We start from the raw sequence: 14600 nt of genomic DNA, 5'->3' as shown, positions 1-14600 counted from the left end.
TTTAACACAAGCGTGTATATTCTATCCAATCAACTACAAATTTTAATTTGTATTTGAGTTAGTTGAATTTACCTGAGTAGATTGAGCTTTTCACATAACCATTAGAAAACGTGTACTCCCTGGGAATCACCGCAGTACATACTTGAATGATGCTGTCAGTCTAATCCACAATGACTTTTTGGCTGCTCACTTAAACCTGAGGTACTCCTCCTGCTGTTAAGGGCTTCTGGGCTGGTGGATGAGCTGCCTGCTGGTTTCCTGAACATGTCTTCCAGCAGGATAAGAACAGGTTCAGGGTCAAAACCACGGCTCTACCGTCCACTAGTTACTGCTCCCTATGGGTAACTTACACAGAGAAGTACGGATCCGTATGACTGATCACGATAAGAGGAGCTTTTGCAGCCGTGACCTATCAGCTGGTAATGTAGCATGAACTCTCAACATGTCCATCTGCGCGGCATACTGGGCAAACAGTGACGGGCGGCTGTTGTACTGTACTATTATTGCATTCAGCCCTCAGGGAGAATCAGGCTTGTCGGTCACAGGCCGCCAAAATACAGAGTTCAGTGCAGTAGGATGCAACAAATAACCAAGGTAGACAGGCAAGCTCACAGGCAGAGCCCCTAATAACTCATCTGCTATAGCCTAACTATTCTCAATGGCACTTGCCAAACCTCAGGTCCCAGGAGACACCGCTTGTTTGCATAATTGATACTGTTCCTCCTTACTATAAAATATTTAAGGCTTTGGATGAAAAATGTCTTGGCTTTGCAGACTGCTGCTCAGTTTCTGACACTAAATATCTTAAATCTGACATGAAGAGAAAAAAAGAGCTGCTGCATATTCAAAGTGGCTGAACCTCTTTTATCTGCGGTCTCGCTCTCTCTCTCTGTGTTGTTGTGTAACTCTCTGACTGTCTCCTGCAGCCGGTTGGGATTGCCAGTCTCAAAGACCACGAGAATTCTTGACACTGCAAGAACAGGCTTAATTCCAAGCTGTGAAGTTCCTCACAGTCCTGGAACTGGACAGTGGGTCATCCCAGGGTCAATACCAAGTGTTTTCCTGAGGATTCCTAAAAATACACTCCTGCTGGGTGCAGGAAGCAGAGGAGACTCCACGATATTCAGACGATGTGAAGGAAGCCTGGACATATAAAATGGATCACTGCCAAAGGGCCACTGCCTGTAATGCTTTGGCATAAGGGATGCAACTTCCCATGAAAAAAGGGACAAAGTTGAAAGCTGAAGATGAACAGATGAAAAAAAAAAAAAAGTAGCACATGGGCCAATTACTGGAGCTCCAAAATCATGCAAAGCTCATTCATATTTTTGTTGAATTATTCTCAAAGAAAATTACTGGTCGGAAAAAAAAAAGAAAAAGGATGAGAGTATGCTTATGATGAATTACTTTTGAGAATTTAGCTACAAGACAAGAATTTTAAAGCCGCATGGTGCAAACCATGAATTATAATTTTTATTTGTGACACATCACAGACACGGAAATATGTCACGCAGAGATTTTGAGGCCATAGTCGGCGAGACTGCAACATCTGTGCTTCTTCCTTTTGGACCGAAGCTGCCATGTGTGCACTTTAGTGACCTGACAGACTAGCTGTGTGTGTCTGAAACACTGTTCCCCAGTGTGAAATTCTGGAACGTAATTCATCCATGGCACAAGCAGAGATCAAAAGGCTATGGTGCAGAGGGCAGCTCAGTAGAGCGCACAGAGAGCTGCTGCTTTCACAGCCATAATTACTGGAAAGCAGGGCCGTGAGGCAATATGAAAGAGCACTTAAACATGAGCGGAGTTAGCTTAGCTTAGCTGCTTGTATATTCTTATCTTATCTCAGGTATAAAGCTACAAGTCTGATGGAGGCTTGCGCTCTATCACACAGCACGTCTGGAGGCAGTCCACTTAAGAGCACTAAGTGTGACACTTAACGTTTGATAAAAGTGCTTGAAAGACGTTTTATGCTTCAAAAAGCTGAAGAGGCTGATGTGCAATTACACCTTTAAAGCTATGAGATAATCAGGTGCTGCCAGTACAGAGTAGTGCTCAAAGCCGAGCACATGACACTGGGGGTAAAAGTTCAGATATTCTGATACACTGGCATTCTTGAAGTGATAGGATCAGTCAGCCCCTATCAACATGAAGAAGTAGGTGCTGCTTATAGAGAAAGACCTTGGAGAGGACGCCCATATCTAAGAACGTTGCTATATTTATTTATTGGCAAATCTGCTGCTTAAATCATCACTGTTGCTGCAAACTTTCAAAGGCAGATTTTCTATGTGCTAAAGGTCTTACTTTCTGACGCTGTTTTAGCACATTTGGTACACTGTAAGCTTTTTGTAAAGCTACCTGCAACAAAAGTCACCCAGCAGCAATATCATGAAATAAAATCCTGATTTAGAAGAGAGCGTTTTCTTAGTGAAGCACCTCCTACAAGCAGATGGTGTCTTTGAAAGGCTCTCAGTGAGGGGGGCAGGCATCTCAAGGAGAACTGCTGTTTATTTGAAATGAGCCTTTAGGTAAACAAGTTACATGGCACACACAGGGCCAGGTCAGCTTTTGAAGTGGACGGGGCTCAGGAAAGAAATGGGTGGGGGAAGAAAAGAAGGCTGCCTTCAGAGGAAATGAGAACAGTGGCCTCTTTCAGCACTGTTTCATCCTCTCCCTCCCTTTTTGTCACATATAGAAAAAGTACAAAAGGTGCTTCGGTGTATAAATACACCAGCGCAGACTGTTAGAGCCGCTGTTTTCATATTTCTCCTCAACAATCACTCTGCAGTCATTCCTTCCCGAATTTAATTCCCCAGAAAAATTACCACCCATGACAAAAATAAACCACTTCCTTTTAATGGAGACCCATTGAGGGTTTTGATGGGAACAGGTTTGTGTAACAAAAGCAAGTTTGCAGCCATTCCCCATCGGAGAGGAATGTGATGTGCAGAAGGACAGGCCAGGCCTGTGCTGTCTGCAGAGCCTGGATCCAAGCTTTGAAGCTGCTAGTGTGTTTCAACAGCTAACCACTTTCAGATGGGACTGTGGCGTTTTATGAGCTGAGTAATAGCGATACCTACACATGTGCAGGCTTGGGGTCCCAAAGAGGGGGAGGCTCAGCTCAGAGCAGAGGAGAAAGATGCCTAACTCCTCGGGGGTCTGGGTTTGGGTGTGTTTGATAAATGTTGTGCTATGGCATTCTGTATATGAAACTTGAGGACAGGAAGATGGATGTTGTGTAAAATGTGTTCACCTATGAGCAAAGTTCTGCCATAAATTCCACATTTTTGTGTTGTTAGAATGAACTTCAGGTATTGATGCCTTGTATGGAATAAACACTTGAATCTGAGCAATGCTCCTAAATCTCACATGGGACACCTGGAGCATAAACCATGAGCATAACACCTTTGCAGAATGCTTGATTTTCATGTAAAGAAAACTTAGGAAAGTAGAGGCCTTAAACAGCACAATATCACAACAATGACCAACAATGCCAGCAGCTCTGAGTGCCCTCTGTCCACTGTGCTTTTTTTTTTTTTTTTTTTTTTTTAGCATACAGGAAGCCAGGGTTTGTGGTGTGTGGTGTTTCACTCTCCAGTCGCGAACCTAGCAGGGCATCAGGTTCAGGAATGTGGAGCAAGAACGCAGTTTTGAAGCATTCAGGGGTGACTCTGACTGCTTTTAATACAAGAACAACAAAGAAAGTGGATGTAATCCACCAAAGGGCCAAAAGACGATGCATGCAGCATCACAACATAAGAAGTGTTTATGAAAACACAAAGGTCCAACTCAATTTTTAACACATTTTGGAGATTATATGTCCTCTGAAAAATGTTGGCTCTGTGGCGTGGGTTTAGGTGCTTTATAGCACTGCTGTGACACCCAAAACTTTTTAAGCCCCTCTATGGTTCTTTAGAGGTTCTCCACTGGTTCTGTCACCCATAAAATAAAATAAACTAAGCTGAAGATCAGGTGGAGAACCTTTTAAGCTCCTGTATTGTTCTCTAGAGGTTCTCCACTGGTTTGTTTGTTTGCTTAGTTTAATTTACTGAGGAAAGAATACAACACTACTTTAAAATGCCATACAAACAGTAACCCTTCTTACACAGAGATCACTCTTTAGGGCCTCTACAAAGCCCCTTCTTTATGCCTCCTTTGCATTTTCACACAGAACCAAACGACGGTAGCATCATTCAGCTCCAGTGTGTGATTATACACTGCATCCCAGCCAAAAGAGACGTGATGGGTGTGACATGTAACAACAGCGTTGGCCTCTTGTGTGACATTTAACATACATGTCGGCAGCACTTGATTGACATAACATGTCAATCACAATCAACTACTGTGGGTTGATTTCATCCTCTGCTAAGAGGGTGAGAATCTTCTTCTTTGAGTTAGCCACTAACTGCTAACAGCGGCTTTTTAACCTCGTGTGGTGGGTCACTGTAATACGTAATCAAAACGTCACACCCGTTCCACCTTTGGTCATGCCTTTCTGGTTTTACATTTTACACAGACCTCATTACGGGGCTGTTACTACCTCTGTTCCCTGCTAAGAGACAAGACATCTCTACCCCCCCTTTCCGCTATCATACCTTACATACAGAACATTACACAATATTCCCGCCTTAACCAGGCAGTGTAAATATGGCTGGTGTATTTCCATTAGATAATACATTGAAACAGTGACTTTAAACTTCTTGGCCCCATATGCTTGACAAAAATTGCAGGTTTGAAAAGAGAACCTATTGTGTTCATCAGCAAGTATTAAGTCTAGGATTCTGAATCTTTTACGGCAACATTTCATAAGAAATAACTGACAATCATTCATATTTAAAGTAAAATTATAACATAACATAATTATAATTAATGCTATTATCTGTCATTACTCAAGGACACCCAGGCTCAAAAATTTAAAAACAATGTAGTGCTATATGGCACCTCTAATGGCTCTATATAGCACTATCTGACAAAGGTGCTGCATAGCACCTTTAAAAGATGGGTGCCATGTAACACCAAAATAGGTTCCCCTATGATTATGAACCAAAGAGACGTTTTTGGGTTATGTTTAACACCATTTTTGTTGAGATTGTATGTATTTTTTTTCTTACGCGCACAACAAAAGTAGAGGTATCCATGCCAAGGATTTATGTACTAAGTCATTCATATCTATCAGGCTATTGTGCTGCACACTGCTATTTAGTTTCCCCTCTGTGCTTGTCTTGTGGAATATATGTCAGGTCAGCAACTGACCTTTGTGGAGACAATCTCAAGTTTCCACTGGCTGAATTCATAGGATAACAAACCCATGTCCAAAAGAGGAATCCCCTGTCCTCTTTAAACAAACAAGTGAAACCTCATTCTCCCTTTCAATCTGCAAATATTTAAAGCAACAAAATATTGAGCAAACATAGATCTGCAATGCCTCTTCTGATAATGTTCCAGTTATACATTGACGCTTTCTATGTCCTCCCTGAGCGCCGCACATGCACTCTACGCTCACTGAGGATGTAGTTTAAACAATGTAATCAATTAACAATGACTATAATGATAGCATATAAAAACACCACCAACAACCATAACTGAAAAAATATGATATTCCCTCGGCTGCTCTAAGGCTTGCAAAATGAAGTCCACTTGGAAAAGAGCTAAAGCTTTCTAAGGGGGAACAGGGGTTTATGTGGAAACATACCTTACACACTAAAATGTAATAACCTTTGAGTCTCCCGGTGTTTTACTTGGCTGGGAGAAGCATAAGATCAAACACAGACTTGGATCCAGCAGCCTTTGCCAAAAATGTCAGCGCTAAGCACTGGGCTCCAGCTTCAGGTATTTTCTTTCCCCTGGCAGGGAGCGAGAGCAAAGACACAGACCAGTGTTAACCCTAGGCGGGGCTGCCCCAAACAGCCACCGGCACTCTAACCATGAAGGGGAAGTGAGGTCTCCCTGCTGTCATCACTGACCATGCACGTCTAGGTCACGTCGTGTCACTGAAAACCTGGGAGGGGCTCCACTCAGGAAGTTAAGATATTCACATATAATTGCATGCTCGGTGGCTTGCTGCAATCTGCGCCTGTGCTGATCTCTCTGAAGTGCTCAATCAGATAACTCATAAATATCATGAAAAGCAGTGACAAGAAGCGACTTCAAAGCAGCGATGATGGGAGGGAGATAGCTCCAAAGGCGACAGAGCTTCATTCCATATGTCTGCAGATAAGAGCTCCACTAATGAAGGAAGCGACTGTCATTTCTCTTGTCTAAATATATACTATTCTCTTTGGAGCAGTAAGAGAAATCTACATTCATATACCAATATGCCATGTGGATAAAATGCTGTTGTGAGTTATATGTATTTTGATACGCCTATTCTTTTATGATACCCTTGGCAAAATAGGCATTTATATGCTATATAACATGCTTATATTATTGACTGATATCACTGTCACGTCTGTACAGTAAATATGAAGCTAAGGCCAGGACCTGGTAAGCTAAGCTTTGCACTAAGACCATAAACAGGGGAAAACAGTTGACTGACTCTGTCAAACGTAACAAAAATTTACATGTCACACCTCTTTTTCGGGGACTATTTTTTAACAGGACATGTGACTTCCCAACCAAACGAGATGTAACGTGATAAGTAATGATCTTGACATGCATCGGTGGGGGTGTGTTGTTTCATAATGTTTTGAAGATAGCGAGGTAAACAGTGGAAATACAGTGATCACAGTAATCCACCAGGAATGTTATCTTGCATGTTTGTGATTGGCTAATTCAGAACTTTGCCAAATGGCGCTGCATTACATCAAATCTTGAGCCAAGTTCAACTTTTTCTTTTGGGCAACCCTGCATTTTTTGTTTTGTTTTGTTTTGCTGGAGGGCACTACTTTGGCAACCCAGCTACACCACCGGACTGGATCCATTCACATGAATGAGAGAGCTGTGTTTTTTCAGACTGTTGGTCTGAATGTGGCCTTAAGGTGCTCTCAGACAGTGGCAACCACTCGCTGTCTGAAAGCACCTTTAGATGTGCTTGTAGGTGGTTTGTAGTCAGGTTAGCCGTTTCCAATCTTTACGCTAAGATAAGCTGCTGGCTGTAGCTTCATATTTGTCTGTACAGATATAAGAGTGGTATCAGTCTTCTAATCTGATCTAACTCAGAGTGAAGGATGCAAGAGAGGGAAATAAACATACTTCCCAAATGTTTAACTCTCTAGATTACCAACTGGATAAAATAGGTGACATCAGGTTCTCTAAGTGGCCATTAAGGACCCAGATCTGAGTACACTTGACCCCAAAGACCAGTTGCTGATTAGTGTACGATAACCAAGACGTGGTATGCTGATCTGTGCCCAATTCCACTTGAAAAGGTTTTCCCGAATATGGTTGATGTGTTCTTCAGAATGGTACTTGTAAACACCAACTGCACCAAAACACAGATGTGGACTGCTATTAAGGGCCACTAAAAGGAGTTTTTGTCAGGTTATGCAACAGTCTCAATTCAATACTGATGCCTCTATATCAGAGGGCAGCACAGCCTGCCGCAGACAGTAGTAGCAGCACCTCCTCTGGCTAGAAGTAGAGCTTCGCCTCGCTGCTATGCTGGTCCCCACTGATGGCAGCTCTTAGGGCAGCAGTGTCAGTCTGCGGCACCCTTTTCTTTGCTGTAGCACAGCAAAAATGTCACGTAGATGATGGCTGCAGTGTACTTGGGTACAGGACAGCATTAATCGTGAAAGCTGAGCGGCAGGATAGTGGACAGGATTGGCAACTGTACCTCGGCACAGTACGAATTAATGGTACGTAATATGAAAATGCGTATAAAAAATTTGATAATTGTAAGCGCAAATTTGTTTGGTAAAATGCATCACTACAGCACAATAAAAATCAAAATATTATGATACTAAAGGTGGCCTCGGGATTTATCCTAAACTCAGGTCCTGTGTAAAAATGTAATTTGGACCCAAAAATCAAAGGGGTGGGAGGGTTAATGGGGGCCCACGGTTCATTTTATCCCAGACGCCTCCTGATAAATAAATCCAGCCCTGGTTTGTGCTGACGGATTGTGAGCCAATGTGTGATGACTCAGATTCCTCCTGATGCCCAGAGAGAGGCCTTGCTCCCTTCATGAGTGCAGGTCACAGGGGAATTAGGGTGAAAGTGAGCAAACTCCTTCAAAGTACTTCAGGCCGTATAAATATCCTCAGAAAAATAAACATTTAATCTGCCTGCAGTGTTTCTAATGTCTTTCTCCATTAGGGCCCAGGCCACACAAACCACTCTCTGCCTCTCACTCAGTCATTCACTCGCAAACACAGACAGACTGAGAGGGACTCGACCTCTGACTCACAGGCGAAGCCATGTGGTGATACGCACTTAAACACTCCAACATGAAAGAACGGCTAAAACTAGCATCTCGCACTTGTGACGAGTGTCGGAGCCAACCAGGTGATGATGTTTACGCTGACAGAGAGATGAATGTTTGTTCTGGACAAATGGCAGCCAGCGTAGAAAGAAGAGGCCCAAGAGAGCGGTGTGATTTGGTAAGGTGAGATCAATGGTCAGCTCCTGCCTCCCCCCCCAGACAACGCAAGGAACAAGGTGGATGAGTCTCTCCATTACTCCCCTTCCCCCACTACCTTTAAAACCCCTCAAATATCTCCCCCATGAAAAAAAACACCCTTAAACCCCCCAGTTCCTCCTCCTCCTCTTTTCCTCTTCCCCACCACCCCCTCCCACCACAGCCCCTCTCCCTGCTCCAGGATTTTGCTGTACAAACCAGGAACAGATGTCTGCCGGGGCTGTGCTGAAAGACCCCGCTGTTCTGGATGCCAGCCACATGCTTTTCATTCAGAGATGAAGGCTCACAGCTCGCCTTCTTGTGAAGCCAATTTCCAAAAAAAAGAAAAAAAAAGAAGGGGTGGAAAAAAACAAACTCTCCAAATGCCTTCAAGTCCCTTCAAAAGCAGTACATATATGAGCACACCTTTTTGTCTCCTCTCCACCATGTAGGCTATTGCACCCTGGTAGTGCTGCATCAGGGATGGGCTTTTTGTAGTCATTTGTGTTCATAAGATAGGCAGAAGGGAAAAGTCATGAGATGTTGCTGATGGGATATTTCTTAAAAGAAATCTTCAAGTAGTTGCAGGAGCTCCAGGATTGTATCCACTGCACACAACTCAAAAACAGATATGACCTCAGTTTTAAACTTACACTAAAAAATAAAATGTCATTTAGGGCCACAGCCTTAAGATTACACAGATATCCCAGCCTCAGCTCCAAATCAAATACTGCTAACTCAAAATGAACATGGTGACTAGAAGATATCCCCAAATGCCCAGCAGCAAAAACTGTCCAAACAAAACATCCATTTTGAGCAGAATCGCCAAATGAGGATTTTTATATAAGGGGAAAGTCTTATTCACAGATTCCAAATGAATGTTAAAAAAACATTAGCTTACAATTAGTTGAGTGAGCTGCTTGGGAACTCTGCTCTTAAACTAAATTTATTATTGAGGGGTGAGTGCTGTGTAACTCTCCGCAAGTCAAAATAAATTTGCGTCTCGGCCCTTTTGGCACTTCGTCGCATCCAGCCGAATCCCTAACTGAGCCTTTTTAACTTCAAGTGTGATATTATTAACCTTTCAAAGTGGAATAATAAAGGTCTTTGTTGTGGAATTTAAAATGTTGACACACTCCCTCTTCACAGGCCAAGTCTGTGGGAAGCTTTGAGACAAAAGATGGTGCTGAAAGGCTGAATTAGCCTGTCATTATTTGGGCATCCAAGCATGTCTGTTTGAAGCTCCAAAATGAAGCACTGTGGTTGTGTGTGTGTGTGTGTGTGTGTGTGTGTGTGTGTGTGTGTGTGTGTGTGTGTGTGTGAGGGTCTGGACTGTTGATGTGTTGATGTTTCCAGAGGTGAAACACAGTGAACCTTCACAGAGCTCTTCCACTAACGAACGCAGGTTTGGATAAGTACAGAGTTTGGAGTTTTTTATATATTTTATATATTCAATAACCGCAGACTAGACTCATTTTTGGAGGGTGAGGTGGACGATTATCCTTGGACTCCCACTTTGATCTCACCTGTAATATTTCTATATTACACCAGGTGCTTGGACGGGAAAGACGTGTCTCAAGCACCTGCAGAGAAATGTCAAAAAGTGTGATGACTGTAGCCAGGATGAGCCAAGTCATCCTGCTGAATCACGCTCTCTTTGTCAGCTAATACCACTCTTAAAGGAGCATATAGGGTTACATACTGACGGCAACAAGCCAGCTGCAATCTTGAATCACAGTTTGCAGGAATATCAATATTTAAACAGGTCTTTGCACCCTTTGATCTTTTGTTATTTCTCGCCAAAGCGCTGCAAAGCATTCACAGTTTGCTGAATAGAAATGACTGCTTCACTGAGGAGATTTACAAGTTTACACAAACTGATGTTAGCGCTTGTTTTTTTTCTTCTCCTGGTTGTACTCCATCCTTCAGCCCATCCCCCAGGACAGGGCAGGGGGATAGAGGGGTGAGGGTTCGGAGGCTCCACTGATATCAGAGCCCTTTTATAACTCCCAGCTCTGTGCTTTGAAGTCGCAGCCAGACAGCTCAGGAATCCTACTCCCCCATTTGACAATGAGGAGGGGGATGGTCAGAGCTAAACAGCGTGTTTGGCCAATCTCCTCCTGTACAAAATCATAAGTAATTTCAACTGTCCCTGCTGCTCATCAACCAAGACTAGGTGGTGAAACCAGAGAGCTATATGAGGCGAAAATGTGGCTGAAATCCATCTAAAAACTTCAAATCCTCTTAAAAAAATGATATAATTACTGCCATTTTCTATTTGACTTGGACTTGTTTAATCACGGTCTAAACCCCAGACATCTAAGAACTCGTAATCCAATAATTATATCTGGAAATGTGACAATGTAATCCGATCCTGGAGAGGTATTAATTAACAGTATGCAGGATCAGAGGAGGAAATGGCGTTACCATCTTGCAGCAGAGATAAATTCTATCTGTGCTGAAAGTCTGTAGGATGGGAAACTATACAGCAAGAGAAACATCCCTGGGGACATCATCCATCTTTACATTAATGTAAGCATAGGCTGATTTCAAACAGCGTGAACAGATCTGTCACTGTATACGAACAGGCTGTCACATATTGCCTCTGTATCTAATGTATCCTCATAGTATCAGTTTCAGTTATGATACTGAATTGTTTGGCATTTGATACTTTGCGTTAGAGCTGCAACTAATCAATATGTTCATTATCAGTTAATCTGCACATTATTTTAACATTAATGAATCATAGGTGTCAATTTCGGGGGGGAGCAGAGGACACACACCCCTTAATATTGAGAATATGTGAGTTTGTTGCCGCCAATAAAAAACATAGTAGCAGAGGGCTTTGATCTTGTCAAAATTAAGGATAATCCTACCATATATTGATGCAGAAAAGACACAAATTCGTGCATAAAAATTCACCAGAATGCAGGAAATTAAGTGTTTAGCGCTCAAAATTTTCAGGAGGAGTTTCATATTTGTGAAACAAAATCAATGCCCTTGTAATCAAGTATTGTTTGGTTTATAAAATGCCAGAAAATTCTGAAATAAAAACCCAATACCATTTCCCAAAGGCCAAAATTGCTTGTTTTATGCAACCAACAGTCCAAAATCCAAAGATATGTCACATTAGACAAATAAAAAGCATCAAATTCTCATGACTGAGAAGCTAAAAATACAAAATGTTTGCATTTTTTGCTTGAAAAATGACCTAAATGATGTATCAATTAATTATTAACAAAGTATTTCTCAAAACATTTTCAATTAAAGAGGTTATCATTTCAACTCTACTTAGCATCATGCTTTGGGTTTTGTTACATCCAGCACAAAAAATATGTAAAACATACAGCCTGTGTGATATGGCAAAAAGAACATTGCAGGAGTAAGTGGAAATGCAAATAAAAGGTCATTATGATGTTATTTTCTGCCTTAAAAAGCATTACTTGCTATTTCCTTTGCAATATTTTACCCTCAGTACATATCAAGACCAGGATGTCACAGATGTGAGTGCATTTACCTTGGTCCACCTCCTCTAAACCAATCCCAAATTAGTCTCAAAGCAAAGCAAACAGGAAGAGTAATGGGCTGGTTAGCTAAATGCTGATAGTTATCCAGTTCTGGTCTGTGAAGGAGCCTCTAATGTAACCAACTAATGACACAAAATAAATCAGGGGCCTGACTTTGATAGAAGCGAGGGTGGGACCCACCTACTAATAAGTGCCAAGCTCAAGCCTTTGGTGGTTTTCCTTGAGGGGAGTGTGAACTCAGACTCCTCTGAAGCAGAGTAAAGTTCTCTTTTAATTTGCCATGAGTGGGCGGTTTATAGCCCTGATATAATCCATAACTCTTCCACTATTACAGCCACCCACCTCACAAGATTGTCAGTACCTCTGTGTGAACTTCTCGCAGTGTTCTGTCTGCGAGCGCGGGACTCTTGTACCCCTCAAAAAAACGACACACTAATTGAAGTGATGTAATGTTATGCTACGGAGGGCTGCCCACTGGGAGCTGCACTAGAATGGGAGGCATTGAGGAAAAAGACACAGCCCTGAGTCATGATGCCAGCAGCCACAAGAGCAAACGTTATATCCCTCAGTCTGAGAAACGACTACCTTTCCATCCAGCCTGTGTGTCTCTCTCAGTGTGTGTGTGTATATATGTGTGTGCAGCTTTGCCAAGCCGCTTCACACACGGGGCTCATGGCTGTCATAACCCATCCAGTGATTCTGGCAGGGGAATAACCACTGCAGTGTTGTGCCGGAGCCAGACATGACAGAAAGAACAACAAGCCTACAACTTTGCAAAGACATCGGCGTGTCTTCACACATGCTTATGAATACAGTTTGCCTTCCCCTCAAGTCAAGATGTTTTCAGCTCATCTTTCAAGAAGAGGGAATGTAACAGCTTCAACCAGACAACTTTGAAGTGCTTGACAGGCTCATCTCATCAGCAAACACACACTCACACACACACACACACACACACACACACACACACCTGGCACAGTCTTTTTCCAATAATGAATTTAGTTCAAGTAAAAGTGAACATGAATGTTTCACATGCAACTTGAAAAAATGACAATTCAGACAGAACAGGATCAAAGAAATATCTTTGCCAACATAAACCATCTTTGATTTTATGGGCGCTCATTTTTGTGTAACTCTTGGAAATGCACGGAGTTAAGAATAAAAGCTTGCACACAGTCGGACTTGTCATTAAGAGTAAACTTACTAGCCGTGCAGTCTTTTCATTTACTTGCAATGACTTAAAATTAAAGAGAAGATGAATGCCTTATACCTGCATGTTCTTCAGCTTCTGATCCGTCGCGCTGTACCTCTCACATTCCTCCATCCCTCTCCGGAGGAAAGCGTTTACAACAAAACTGTCTCCTGAGACACGGAGGAAACACACCGATCAGCACATACACACCTTAAACTCAACCTACTTTATCTTATTATCATCATTTATTAACCCTAATATAACAAAATCCTCACCTTCAGGGTTTTCTCTGCGCTTACACGCTTTATCAGAGAGAAGGATGCAAAACAGACAATCGTTAGTTTATTATAAGACTATAATAGAAATACTTTAGCATGTTGTTATTCAATGATGACAAACTTTTCTCACCATGTTTTGACTGAAGTTTTCCCATGCTCACGTCCCTCTCCCCCCCCCCCCCGGATCAATAAAGGTATACTCCGATATCGGACAAGGATAACGCAGTCACTGCTTCAGCATGGTCACATTGTGTTTGTTCTGCAGGAAGAAAACTCCAACTTCATCCAGAGGCAGGTAATAAAGTCGCGTGTTCATTGAAGCATCAGTTGTGCGCGTGCAGAGGCGAGATGAATCTGTGAATAATAAATGTAAAAGCTCTGTGGAGGAGACAGGGCAACACTCGCTGTCTGTCTCCAGACTTCCCTTCAGTCCAACTGAGAGTAGAAGCGCTTTGAAGAGCAAGAGATCACGGCAGCGTCAAGACACAGCGAGCAGGGACGGTACTTCCGGTTAGTGCCTTTCAAAATAAAATGTCAATATTGATGAAAACGTTGCAAGCAGTGTATCAACTCAATGTGCAAAATATTCATAGAATTTTTATTATTATTATTTTTTTTAAAAGGTGGTTCCAAACAGCTTGCCATAAGCGAACATGGATGATTAAAATCCATTTGATCATAAATCCAGTTAACTATAATGAAGGATTTCCAATTCTTCATTCAATGTGGGTTGCAGCAATCACATTGTGCTGATTATTATGGGCCAAATCATTGTTTTAAACAACTTATTATTCACTTAGTCTTCACAGAGTGTGCAAAATGACAACAAATACACAAGTTGCTGCCAGTGCCAGCTCAAATTTAAAGCCCAGGGTGTAGGATTTATGGACTACCATTGGCAGAGATGGTGTATAATACGCATAAATATGTTTATAGACAGCTGAAAATGAGACCTGCTGTGTTTTCGTTACCTTGGAATGAGCCGTTTATAAGGAGCAGGGCTTTTTTTCACCACCATGTTGAACGCATGTTTCTTTCTGCAGTAA

The 14600-nt window shown here is 42.2% G+C and overlaps 1 protein-coding gene across 2 annotated transcripts in view; it reads right to left on the bottom strand.

Annotated features, from left to right (window-relative positions):
• The window catches only part of nkd2b (NKD inhibitor of WNT signaling pathway 2b), a 29621-nt gene extending 15633 nt beyond the window's left edge, over positions 1-13988 (bottom strand). For both annotated transcript variants that reach the window (XM_033639828.2, XM_033639829.2), the window contains exons 1-3: positions 13685-13988; positions 13552-13578; positions 13355-13446 (exon numbers count right to left, since the gene is read on the bottom strand). In XM_033639828.2, coding sequence (XP_033495719.1) covers positions 13355-13446; positions 13552-13578; positions 13685-13709 — 144 coding nt within the window. In that variant the 5' untranslated portion in view covers positions 13710-13988. The remainder of the gene's footprint in view (positions 1-13354; positions 13447-13551; positions 13579-13684) is intronic.
• Between the last annotated feature and the right edge of the window lie 612 nt (positions 13989-14600).

The sequence above is a fragment of the Epinephelus lanceolatus genome, chromosome 10 (genome assembly GCF_041903045.1).
Source record: "Epinephelus lanceolatus isolate andai-2023 chromosome 10, ASM4190304v1, whole genome shotgun sequence".
NCBI classification, from domain to species: domain Eukaryota; kingdom Metazoa; phylum Chordata; class Actinopteri; order Perciformes; family Serranidae; genus Epinephelus; species Epinephelus lanceolatus.
This window is presented reverse-complemented; position numbering and strand designations above follow the sequence as displayed.